The sequence below is a fragment of the Nelumbo lutea genome, chromosome 3 (assembly GCF_056320005.1).
Source record: "Nelumbo lutea isolate HS-2025 chromosome 3, American lotus-T2T, whole genome shotgun sequence".
In the NCBI taxonomy this organism is placed as follows: Eukaryota; Viridiplantae; Streptophyta; class Magnoliopsida; order Proteales; family Nelumbonaceae; genus Nelumbo; species Nelumbo lutea.
In genome coordinates, this window is record NC_142686.1 from 60,027,830 (window position 1) to 60,041,600 (window position 13,771).

Genomic DNA, 13,771 nt, shown 5'->3' on the forward strand with positions numbered 1-13,771 from the left:
TTGAGGTCCTGCCTAGCTATTCGCAAGATTGGGGCATGTCGCTAACTGGGGCCAGGGGAGTTTGGTGGAAGTAGGTGGTCCTACCTAATTGTTTGCAGTTCGGCCTATCGAGGTAGTGCCAAGATCACCAATGTAATTGCAAAGTATCCAAAGTGGTCTGCTTACGAGGTGCCAAAGTATCACCCAACTGTTATATAATGGCACATATTATAATATTATTGGAGGACCAAATTACCCTTCATCAAAACCTTCTCTCTTTGCCTTTGGAGACCTGTTAAGAAAGACAAAATAGCTTTCTTCACCTTAAGGCTTAAGGCAATTAATATTTGTCCTCCCATGCAATGAAGAGAATACGGGTAGTCTAATCACAAAAACAACCAAAAACATTGACAAAACTTTGCAATATAAATTAATTATTATTTATTTATAGTGTATAATAAATACATTATCAAATCAAACACCTTTTTACAAGTTTGCCCTTACAACTAAAGGAACAAATTAACAAACAAGGATACTTTGGTCATAAAAAGCCCAGAAATATTCAAAACTAGGCCCTCTCTCAAACCAAAATAATAATAATAATAATAATAATAATAATAATAATAATAATAATAATAATAATAAAAGAAAAAAAAAGAAGAAAAATGAAAGTGAGTTTGAGTTGAATTAATAAACGCCTAGACAAGGGACCAAGGCATAAAGTTGAAGCGGTCAAAGAATATGTATCATCGGCTTTGGAAGAAAAAGTCCACATCTCCTACTGCAACCATGGTCTTAGCAAAATTCAGGGCTTCCCAATGAAACAGCAGGCGGTCCAATCATTTAAAATTATATATTTTTGCTGAGACGGAACTTGCTTGAGGAAACTCCGTAGTGATTTGCCATTGAACTTTTATGTTGGATCTGTCCGTGTCTTATTGTGAGCAGCAAGATTTTGCTACGACCTTGGTCACAGCAAATATGGACCCTAGGGACTAGGCTCTAAGGAGCTGGTTACTTTACTTAGTCTAACCGTGCAGGACCCATATTTCAAACATAAATGATATTATATTATTGTTCATCCTAAGATGATATTTGTGATCGTCTGACCAAGTCATTAACCGTTCAAATGGAATCAATGGTTAGAGTCGTTGACGGTAGGAGTTTTGACTTTTGTAATCCACCACCTTTTCTTCCACAGTCGTTGATCTAATGGTCACAACCATCCGGTTCGGGTGGGTGAGGTGAACCCATTTTCAGAAGCCAGATTTGACTCTGACACGAACCTTTTATCCTCCTTTTCTGATTCCGATTCTGTCCGACCGTTTTATAAAAGACAAAGAGGCGTTTTTCGCCGGCCCCACTGGCTCACTTTTCCGGGTTAGGTCGGTAAGGCCAACTGACGACAGCTTTTATCCGGACCCGGGCTGGGATTAGCCCCACTGGACCCACTGTTACCCATATAATGGGTGGTCATCATAGTTGGTTGAAGTTGACCACATTAATTGTCTGTGCCCTACATGTTCTGACAGTGATTATAGATAGTAAGTGCGCTCTATAATAATTGTACCGTACCCAATAAATAAAGTTATCAGAGCGACTGGAGATGGGCCAGTCGGTTCAACCAACATGAGTCAAAGCAGAATACTGGCAGGCAAGTCAATTAAGGTCCGATCTAAATAAGTGACGATACCAATTGGACGCACAGGATGGACCAGTTCGGCCGATCCGGTTTAAAAGTTTTCCTCTCTAACCCATTCCCTTTTGCTTTTCACTCCTTGCTTCGATCATTCTCATTCATAATTTTTCACTCCTTGCTTCGATCATTCTCATTCATAATTCAACTTCGATGACTCTTCTCAAATTTTTATAATATGTTTAAGGTTGTGTTTGGTATCATTGTTACTTCTATTTTTAATATTAAAATATCAAATTTAATATTTCTATTATAAATTTTAATACTTGGTAAATGTTTGGTATCAATGTGTTTTCTCAAAAAACTGCGTTACATTAACACCACATCAGAAATTTAATTCAGAGAGAAGTACTGAAACATCCAATGCAGAATTCTGAATTCCAGCCCCCTTACTGTTAGCTCTCTCCCCCTCTATAAATCACATCCTGCCCGTGAATTTGACATCAATTCACAGTCAGGATGCATTCCCCCTATACTATGGGGCTATAAAATTCTAATATGGGCTGATTAGTCATTCTACTAATTTAATTTTGGGAAAATGTCTATTATTTGATTAATTGTTTTTCAGAAAAAAAAAATTCTTAAATCATGTATTAGAAATTAGAAAAAGAATGATGAGAAAAAAAAACTGTGGTATCAAATAAAAAATAGCATATGCATTACCATTTTCTGAAAAACGCTTATCAGAAAACCGTATTGATTTTAAACATCACCTTAATAATGCCTATATTTTTTCCAGAATTTTGTATTCACCAACAAAAAACGTTATAAGTAGAAGTGGGAACGGTAGTACGGTACCACACACATCCTGGAGTAGAGAAGTCCTCTCTCTCTCTCTAGCGGTTTATATTTCACTTTCTTTCTGTTATCCTTTTGTTCATCTTATGTTACACAAGTAATTCTTTTCCTCCCTTTGCTTGGGTGGGGTTCTCTCTTGCATTCCTTTCTTGTTTCTTGATTCTACCTCTTTTTCCTTTCTTTATCGGATTATCAGATTCCACACCAGCATTTCTTGCTCCTTTCCTCAACCTATATTCCATGTTATTGGGTTTGTCTGGTCTGGTTGGATCACAAGGATCTCTCGTTGTCTTTCTATTATCTGAGGAGACGGACAGAGAGAGAGGAGGGGAGAGGTGGGGCTTACTTTCTGAACCTTTTCTTCTGGGGCTCGAAAGTCGAATCTTGGGACACGGTGGAAGAAGGTGAGATTTCGGAGGCTCGTTTCCGCAGGTTCAGATCGGCTCGGGTGCCTGGCATAGTGGGTTTCTTGTTGATTTCGGCGTTTCTTCTGGTAATCCTGAACTAAGTTTGGTTCATCTCGGTGGAAGGTTGTGAGTTGGGATAGATTTTTCATTTCTTTTGGTTACTGAAATTGGCCTTATATGTTCTTTGTTTCTGTTCGATTTGGGGCGTTATGTGAATAATTGGATGCTGGGTTGTCATTCTGGTTGTTGGCCTGTATCTTCGGAGTTGATTTTGGCTGCTCTTTAAGTTTATTCATCATATTCAATTGCTTTCTTTGCTATCGTTGGGTGAATTTAGATGATTTTGAATTGGGCTTGATTCTACCGGAATTCTGTAGTGATCTCAATATCTTCAAACATGGCGGGAATAGATATTTCTAAATACGCTCACAGTCCTGTTCATAAGGCTGTAGCTACGAGGGATTACACTGCTCTTAAGAGGATACTTTCCGGTCTCCCCCGTCTGTGCAACCCCGATGAGATTCGAACTGAGGCAGCTTCATTTGCAGAGGAAGCGAAGGCCGATGCCATCTCTGCTGTTATCGACCGTAGGGATGTCCCTAACCGAGAGACCCCACTCCACCTGGCTGTTAAACTCGGAGATGAAACTACGATTGAAATGCTTATGGTTGCGGGAGCAGACTGGAGCTTACAGAACGAACAGGGCTGGAGTGCGCTACAGGAAGCGATCTGCAGAAGGGAAGAAGGAATCGCCAGGATTATAGTTAGGCACTACCAGCCGTTAGCATGGGCAAAATGGTGTCGTAGGCTTCCCCGCCTTATAGGGACTATGAGGAGGATGAAGGATTTTTACATGGAGATCACGTTCAACTTTGAGAGCTCGGTAATTCCTTTCATAGCAAGGATTGCACCTTCAGACACCTACAAGATTTGGAAGAGGGGGGCCAATTTGAGAGCAGATATGACTTTGGCTGGTTTTGATGGCTTCAAGATCCAGCGTTCGGATCAGAGTATTCTGTTCCTTGGAGATGGCTCTGAGGATGGGAAGGTCCCTCCTGGGACTCTCTGCATGATTTCACACAAGGATAAGGAGGTAATGAATGCTTTGGATGGTGCCGGTTCTCAGGCAAGTGAAGAAGAGGTTCAACAGGAAGTGGCTGCAATGTCTCGGACTAATATTTTCAGGCCTGGAATTGATGTGACTCAGGCAGTGTTACTGCCACAGTTGACATGGAGAAGGCAGGAGAAGACAGATATGGTTGGCCCTTGGAAGTGTAAGGTGTACGATATGCACAATGTAGTGGTAAGCATCAAGTCCAGACAGGTTCCTGGAGCAATGACAGATGATGAATTTTTCAGTTCTTGTAATGAAAATGACACAGAGAGTGAAGAGTTTGAGGACCTCTTGACAGAGGATGAAAAAAGGCAATTAGAAGTTGCCCTAAAAATGGATTCATCAGATATTACAATTGAAGATGGTCTTTCTGATGGGATCATTGCCCATCGGCACAGTTGCTATGAACCACGTGAGATCCCTATTGAAGATTCTCATAGTTGTGGCAATGGTGAGGTTAAGCAGGAGAAGAAAGGGTGGTTTGGTGGCTGGAGAAAGCGGGATGCCAAACATGAAGGGCCAAAGAAGATGACACCACAAAGAAGTTCCCTCTGTGTGGATGACAAGGTAGGAGATCTCCTTGGGGATTCTCCCCCAGGGTATCAGAACAAACAGGGAAGACACTCCATAGAGGTTCCTGTAAGGGGGGATGAACTCCAGAGAGGGAGAGAGACAAAAAAGTTTTCTTCGAGTTCTGATCATCGACGCAAGGATAACAACCATGAGAGTGAGTACAAGAAAGGATTGCGACCTACTTTGTGGCTTTCTCCCAATTTCCCACTCCAAACTGAAGAACTGCTACCTTTGCTTGACATTCTTGCTAACAAGGTCAAGGCAATCCGTCGTTTAAGAGAATTACTTACAACAAAACTTCCTCCGGGAACTTTTCCAGTCAAGGTTGGTGACATTCTTAACTATTTTGGTTGATTACTTACAACAAAGCTTTCTTTTTCTTGAACTGCTTGAATTCCATTTCATTTGTTTACAAAGATCTCTTTTCTTTAAACTTTAATCTATTATTTTACCTCATAGCTTTTGTGCAGGATTTAGATACCATTAAATTAGCATTTAAAAAAGGAATCTCCAACCCACTATTTTATTATTTCTTGTCATTGTTGTTTGTTTTAATTCTTATGATTCTATCTATTTACATCTTTAAAGAACACTATTGACTTACTATAGGTCGCATGTTCAATTGAATAAATAAGATGAGAGAGTTGGTAAAAACTCTCTTTCATCATAAGTAATTAATTCCAGTATGTTATTATAAACCTTCAACCTGATTAAAGCTTATGAGCTTGAATGCTTTTTGCAATAACCTTGAATAAAATATTCTCAATGAACATTATTTTTCAATGTTTCTTCTCTAACCATTAAGCTTTTGTTCATAACTACTTTGAAATGTGAATATTTGAGCAAATTGAACCATGATAGATCATAGCATCAGAATGCAGATATTGTTCATTAACTTTGCAATTTATCTATGGTAAGGATAGAAGTATAGAACCTATGTAAGAGGTTCTATTGCTAATTTGATATATAAAAAAAATGTGGGAAGTTATATTGATAATTTGATATATATATATATATAAAGATGTAGGATGCTCTATTTGTGAAATTGGAGGATTACATGGTTTGTGTATGAGTATTGTTTCCTCCTCCCTTATAGATCATTGAAGTTATTCTTAAACTATGAGGCCATTTATCAGACCAAATTCCATGTGTCTGGGTATTCCTTCTTTCAGGAACTTAAACCACGGTTGAGGGAGGTGCTAAGGCAGTCTAAGAACACAAAGCATTGATTGTAAAATCCATTTTCATCCATAAAACTCCAGTTGAAGATTCATGTGTAATTGCATGTCATAGAAATATTTATTTATGAATATGTTCCATCCTGTTTTTTAGCTTTAAGATAATCGGCAAGGTTGCTAGAAAGGGATACATTTGCAGGGATGGAATGACCTTAAGGAAGAAATTTGTTCATTGTGGAGTGCTTGATGAAAGGTGACTTCCAGATGAAAAACTTGTCAATCATGTCCAATTAAATTGCAAATGTTTGTCAGATAAAGCTTGTCTTAGACTGTCGGTTTCCTTACTGTTGAATTTATTATAAAATTGAAATTAACCTCTCCTAGGACCTTTATATTGTAGATGAACCACTTATACCTGGTATACATATTAATTAATGCATAGTGTCCAAAGGTCAATAGAAGCTATCAGGGAGCCCAAGAGACCTACAGAACTTGGGATGATAAGACTAGTCTATTTTGTCACTTTATCTTGTTCTCCATTTTCGGCTTCAATCTTTCAAGTCTCATCAGGAGGGAGCAGTATGAGAAAGTAACCATCTACAAAAGTGTGAACCTTTTTATTACATGTCATCATCATCCATGCCTTATCCCAACTATATGGGGTTGGCTACATGGATCCTGTTTCACCATTCCGTTCTATTTAAAACTATATCCACTTTTAAATTATTAGTGCTTAAATAATTTCTTACTACGTCTGCCCATGACCTTTTTGGTCTAAACCTAGCTCTTCTAGCCCCTTCCACAAACAGGACCCTGTTATGTTAAGATAGTTTACCTCTCCCTATCTTGTAATTTTTAATATTTCTATTTGCTATTGAAGTTCTGTTATTGATAAAAAACAGACTTGTAATTTTTCCATTTTCTACAAACTTCATTTTTCTCCATTCTTATTTTTCTAAAAAATGTTGCAAGGATGAAATCCATAAGGAAGCATTGAAAAAAGCTCTCAAAGAAAATGCTTGATGTGATTATATAATCCTGAGCGGTTTACCTGAGCAACATTTTATTACTTATTTCAAATTGTTTTGGTAGTGTATCTAAAATTGGACAAATTTGTCAAAAATAGTTGGTGTTGACAACACTAATCGTTTCTGAGACGCTATTAAATTTTGTTTTCATCATTCATGTTTTGTTATTTTTTGGTTTTACTTACTCTTGAGTTTTGAAAATAGAAGAACTTTTGACAACCAATTGATCAGCCAAGAGAGTGATCGGCACAATTATGACCGACATGAGATTTGAGAAGGGAGACAAATATGTGAAATTTGTTTTTGAAAATGCTTAGCATAACAGGGACCTGTTTGTGGGGCTGGGTTCTAGAAGAGCTGAGTATGATAGGTTACTGCCTATCTCATGAGCCAATTCGAGGTGACTTGGTCCTCCAGAAAAAAGTGAAGAGGGAGAGAGGGAGAAAAGAGAGGGAAAATTGGTTAACTACTGATTGCCTTTGTAGGGACACCCCCACGACTTATATAGGGAGCTCATTCCAGAAGATTCTAGTAGCTTTGATTGATTAGTTGGTGTCGCAGCTTCCTTACATGCACCTTCCTGATGATGGGCCTGGAAGCAGAATTCTCACTTGGAATTGGCTTAGCTGGTCTTTGGCTGCAACCCCCCCCCCCCCCCCTCAAGAGGGCTAATTGAAATAACTGCTGTGTCAGGGCTGAGCAGGACTTCCATGTAGCATCTTCCTTTGGAAGCCTTGCCCAAACCACCAAGGCTTCTTTGAAATTTTTTCTTCCAATCATCACCCTTCATAGCCAAGTATCTGTTCAGGATGAAGGTCCAGCTTACAATCTTTCAGTTTTGGTAGAGTGGTGCCACATACCACTTGAGGACCCAAATGCTTCTTCAATAGAGAAATGTGGAACACAGGATGTAGTCTTGCAAAGTCAGGGAGGTTGAGCCGATAAGTTACTGTGCTGACCTTTTCAAGAATCTTAAAGGGGTCGCAAAATCAAGGGGAGAATTTGTGCCAAATTGCTTAGCTATAGAAGCTTGTCTGTAAGGGTACAATTTAAGTTACACCCAATCTCCACTGTTGAACTCTTGTGATCTGTGTTTCTTGTCATACTGTTACTTCATCTGCTGTTGTGCTTTAAGCAGGTTCCTCTTGAGGGACGCAAGACCTCCTGACCTGTTAGGTAGTGGTAACTAGTAGAGTGGTGCAGCTTAGAGTTATGAAACTTAAAATACTTTGTCCAAAATCTGCTAAGAAAAGTGGGATCTCTATCTGAAACTATTGCTCGTGGGGTTCCATGCAATCTGGTAACTTCTTGTATGAAAGCTTCAGCATCCATGGCTGTTCTATAAGGATGCGACAAGGGAATGAAATGAGAGTACTTTGAATGACTACTACCACTATCACAGACTTTCAAACTGGAAGCCCTGATATGAAGTCATTGAAACCGCATCCCAGACTTGCTCTGGAATCTTCAATGGCTGAAGTAAATACGCTGGTGCTTGCACTTCATATTTCTGCTACTGGCACTCCTGGCATGGGGATACAAACTGTTTGATAGCCTTCTTCATTCCAACCCAGAAGTAATGAGAGGATATGCATTTGTAAGTCCTGAGAATCCCAGAGTGACCTGCTTCAAGAGAGCAATGAAATAGGTGGAGCAATTTGGGCATATGCTGAGAGGAAGCTGGAATCACTAGGTGGCCTTTATTAGAGGTGTAAAATGGGCCATGCCAGCCCGTGGGCGGCCTGCACAAAGTGCGGGACGTGCCACCCTCCCCTGGGATAACTTGGGGGGTCGGCCTGGCAAGGCCCACGGCCCAGGCCTGTGCGGACCCGTGCCATGCCATGCCATGCCATGCTGTGGGCCAGGCTGGCCCAGGGGCCGAACCTTGGGCAAGATCAGGCCGTGCACCGGGCCAAAGCTATTTATTTAAAAAAATTGACAAAAAACTTAAAATTTTAATTTTTTATGAATTTTGATGTATATAATTGCTTATATATACAATAATTAAATAAATTTGTATAATAAAATTAAAAAAATTATTTATTTCATTAATATATTATATACTATATATTATATAATTATAATTTATATAACATTATATATAATATTATATAATATTCATGGGCTGGTTAGAATTGTTGCTGAAGTCCATGCACTGAAGTGGGTTTTGAGAATTGGGCTTTGGTCCCTATTAGTCCTGAGTCTGTTCAACTTTCCTCTTGTAGATGGGCTAGGCCCACTAATGCCATAACCAGCATTGGGTGCATGGATTTTACTCCTATCCTTATTTCTTCTCTAAGACCTCCAATGAAATAGCCCAAGAGGGCCTTCTGCAGCCAGCCATGAACTCACGTGGCAAGTTTCTCAAATTCAATCTAGTATTCCCTGATTGAACCAAGTTGCTTAGTCTTTGATAAAGACTCATAATAATCTTCATAACCAGTAGGTTCAAATCTTATGTAAAGGGCTTCTGTAAACTCAGACCAGGAGACCTGGGGATGAGATCTGTGGTACCACTGTTACCACAATATCGCCTCTCCTTCAAGATGAAACAAGGGAATAGAGACTCTTTGATGACTGGGAATTTCATGGTATTTGAAGTACCTTTTGCTTTGAATATCCATGGCTTGGGATCGCCTCCAATGTATATAGGGAAGTCTAACTTAGCAAGTCTTCTGATCACCACTGCACTCCATCTGTCTGCACTTCTTGAACTTGAGCCCTCCAGATCTACTTCTCGTCCTCCAGCGGAGTTTGCTTTCTCCATCTGCACCATCACGATTGACAGAGTTTCCTTTAATTATTGCAGATCTCCGGACACCTTATGCAGGTGGACCTCCATTTGATCTACTCGGTCTTCCACAGTTCCAGATTTGGTGGTGTTAGGCATTGTTGTGTTGGGGCTCTGATACCAATTTGATAGGTTATTGCCTATCTCAGGAGCCAATTCGAGGTGACTTGGTCCTTCAGAAACAGAGCAAAGAGGGTGAGAGAGAGAGAGAGAGAGGAGAGGGAAAATTGGTTAACTATTGCTTGCCTTTCTGGGGACACCCCAAGACTTGTATAGGGAGCTAATACATGCCCCTATGCTTTTTGATCAATAACTTAGCATCAATTTTATTAAGTAGTGGTAAATAGAATTTATTACATTACAAAGGGAACATGCAGTACCAAGCCCATCATCATATTCACATGGTTCCCTGTCTTTAATTTTTACAAGATTCTGTTTAAGTACATAAATCCCCATCACTGTCTATGACGCCCTAAAAAATTGCCTCTACTAGTTCCATGGCTTGCTAAAGTGTTGATCTCCATACCCAGAAAAAGATGTGCTCAACTCTGTTGCTATGCTTCTTCCTTCTCTCACCATATTTCTGTGTTTCCATGAAATTGAACAATTTTATTTCAGCAAACCTATTATTGTCCTTGAATCACCTTCCACCTTCATGTCTTTAAAACCCATTGATCTTCCCATTTTTCAATCCTTGAATTAAATCCAACAGCTCTGCCTCTATTGAATTCTTTTGTCCAATTTGAGTTGAAAAAAATAGTTTGCACTACTCTATGGTTTCTAAAAACTCCCCTCCATTCCTAAAGCTCCCAGGTTTCCTAAACTACACCCATTGAAATTCAGCCTTAACATATTCCTTGGGGGTGGAGGCCACACTACTTGTTTAATTGTTCTAACTAAAGATAATAAAGCCACTTATTGCCAGCTTCTAATAATATCCTCAATAGAGTAGGCATCAAAGATGGGTATGGGTTTAACCCAATGTACCACCTTTGTTTTTATGATTTCATCAGTGCTTCCTTTGTGGAACATGATAGTTACTTTTGTAAATCTCCTTATTATCCTTCTTTTCTTACTTGGATAGAAGAAAATATCCTTAAAATTATCTTCCATTCCTGGGAAGCTACCTACCTGCATCTGAAAAGATCAAGATAATTCCTCAAAATAATACAAGTAAAAGGGCAGGAGAATGACAGATGACAGGTAGTTTCACCACTTGTCATACACAACAAAAAAATATGGGAAGAAATGCATTAGTTGGGCCTTCTTTCTTGAATAACCTCAAAAGTACTCATCTTTTGGTGAAATATCTCCCAACAAAATGCCATAATCTTTGGTGGAGTTGATCCTTCCAAAGATAGGTATACCCTTTTTTGCAGTTGTATTGGTAAAGATGTCTAGCTTATGAGTGAATTACAATAATGGAGCTCGGTCTTAATGACCATTATCCAATTATTTACACCTTAAATCTAAAGGATTATGTCTAATTTTTCTGGACTTCTTGCTGCTGAAGATATCGCTTGTTGATGAACCCATGTGATGCATAGGGTTGAATAGAAATTAGTAAGAGATTCTGGAAAAAGAGTTTATGTGCATACCAACTAATATAAAAATGTTTGAGGACTATGGAAAATTTTAAGAAAATAAGTCATAAAATATCATTTATTGATTGTTTTCTAGTGTTAAATAATTATGAGATATAAGAAGCAAAACCAATGGTGATTGTCACACTTTTTGGAGATGTTGAGAGTATGCTGGTGTTTCCTGGCAATAATAGGGGCTATATTCCACTCTCAGCAGATAAGGACTTGGCAAGAAAGGGTAGGTAGCACAGGAATAGTCTCTCATACAATAATTTGGCTTATATGTTTAGAGAAAAATGATAATGTATGAGGACAAGGGCAGAATATTTGATGTGATTCCTAGAAAAGCTGTCTACAAGGAATTTAGGGGAGTTCAAACTATAAATATTCTTAATTACACATTTATGTACAGATAGCACAGCATAGTTTTTTTAAGTTTTAAAAGTGCCCTGATGTATATTCTCTGGTATACATAGGCATCTTGTATTTACAGGTACTATTTTTATTGAAATTCATCATACTTTTACCTGTTCAAAAACATAAATAACAAGGAGCAGCGTTTTAACCACCAGTATCTTACTATGGGAGTGCTTTATTTATTTTCAGACATTTGCTGTTGGCCAAGGATTTTATTTTGGCTACCAACCTGATAAATTAAACCCCCTCCTTTTTGTGGGCTCGGAATTGGCAGTAATGCAAACTAATACTGGTGGAGTTTTACACAGAAATTACAACTCAAAACCTCCTGCCTCTTGAATAAAGTTACCGTCTTTTTCAAAAAAAAAAAAAGAGTACTGGTGGAGTTTTGGCCAAGCATCCTTTTTTCTTTTCTTTGGTATATGCTTACTGTTGCAAGCATTTCTCTTCATATTCCAATGTCTTTGACAACTTGAAACTTTTAACCTGGGAATGTTTTCCCTGTATATTTGCTCAGTTCTCCTTTTTATAGGCAAAAATATTTGTAATCTATGAACAAAAGAGTTCTTTCACAACCTTCTCTACTGCCTCTGGGTGCTTATATGATCTGCGAAACTCCTAATCTAATAATTTGTGTTCTGTTTGAATGCTTCACCTTGGCTGATGATCTTTACTTTAAATCATTATAAATGACTATAATATATTTTCTAAGAAAATCACCTTTAATTGTATCCAGGTCTCAATTCCAGTAATTCCGACAATCAGAGTGTTGGTCACTTTTACAAAATTTGAGGAGTTGCAGCCCTTGGATGAGTTCTGTACACCTCCTTCAAGTCCAAGTGCTGCAGGGCGAGAAAGTCCTGCAACAGCGCAGTCCTCAAGTTCATCATGGCTTCAATGGATAAAAGCACCATACCACCGTAATAACTCTTCCATGAGTTCTGGCCCCAGTAGTCGGGTAGAGGATATTCAAGATCCATTTGTGATACCTACAGATTATACTTGGACCACAGTTGAAGAAAAGAAAAAGAAAATGCAGGCAAAGAAGAGCAAGTCCAAGAAGGGTAAAGGTCCAAAGCAATGAAGTTTATGATGGAAATGAATTAGTAGTGGTTATACAGTTTGTTGTTAAGCTGGGGTCCTGGAGACTGCCCACAAAGAGACACCAACGAAAATATTGTTCCATAAGGCCATGATACTGGGTGCAAAAACAAACGGGGCCTGTGCTTGAGATTTAGCAAATGATTCTTCAAACTAGTAATCTGGGGAAGAGCCTCGGAGAACTGTAATCCATCTCCCCCAAATGCTTGTAACCAACACGAAACATTTGTTTGACCCTTTTTTATACATTCTTCTGGTGGCTGTGTATATCATTTGTATCACTTCAATCTTTATCACATGATTCACATCACAGCCTTGGAGTACTGTAATCCATCTCCCCCAAATGCTTGTCAACGTTTCATTTCCTGCGTCAGTAATCCACTTTTCAGTCACAATCTTTGGTTCTTTATATGTATGTTTGTGGCTTGATTCAGTAGCTTCAACCTCTTGTCTTGGTTTCTCTGTTCCACTTTCCTCGTGGAAAACCTGCCAACCTGGTGGTGGTCTGTTGTGTCGGCAGTCAACTTGTTTTAAGGTTGATCATATATGAAGTTCGACCATAAAGAGGGGTGCAGGCCCTCCAGAAAGAAGGTTACATAAGGCAGGCCGGGCCGGGCCGGGCCAGGCTTGGCCCTTATATAGAAGACTTCATGGGAACCTGGTCCCAGACTGGCCCACTTGTGATCACCTCTACTTGCCAAACCCTGTCCTCAGGATGGAGAACTAGACATGTATTTCATCCCACCATCTATGCAGTAAGCTTAGGATTGGGTATTTTAGTTGATTAGGAAAATTAAATTAGTCCATGATTAAGCAATAGTAGTTGTTTTATTTATTTTTTTTTTTTTTGAACATGTAGTTGTTTTATTAAAGTCTTTATGGGACGTTGTCACTTTATAGTTTATATGAGATTCAATTTATTTAATCTCTATTTTTTAGAGAAATGCCTAACAACGTGTTTCAAGGATCCTATTGTGTAAGGGCCTTGTTTTTATTCAACAAAATACAAGTGGGAAGCAAGGTTTAAAATTTCAATACAATACGCCCGATATGCGGGCATATCGTATCGTATCTTTGAAAAATAGATACGGGATATTTATTCCTAG

The 13,771-nt window shown here is 38.8% G+C and overlaps 1 protein-coding gene across 1 annotated transcript; it reads left to right on the top strand.

Moving 5' to 3' along the window:
- Positions 1–2,471: 2,471 nt before the first annotated feature.
- Positions 2,472–13,074, top strand: LOC148865214 (uncharacterized). Its single transcript, XM_088981555.1, has 2 exons — positions 2,472–4,891; positions 12,301–13,074. The coding sequence occupies exons 1-2, from the start codon at positions 3,278–3,280 to the stop codon at positions 12,646–12,648; spliced, it is 1,962 nt and encodes a 653-aa protein (XP_088837681.1). The 5' UTR covers positions 2,472–3,277; the 3' UTR covers positions 12,649–13,074.
- Positions 13,075–13,771: the final 697 nt, after the last annotated feature.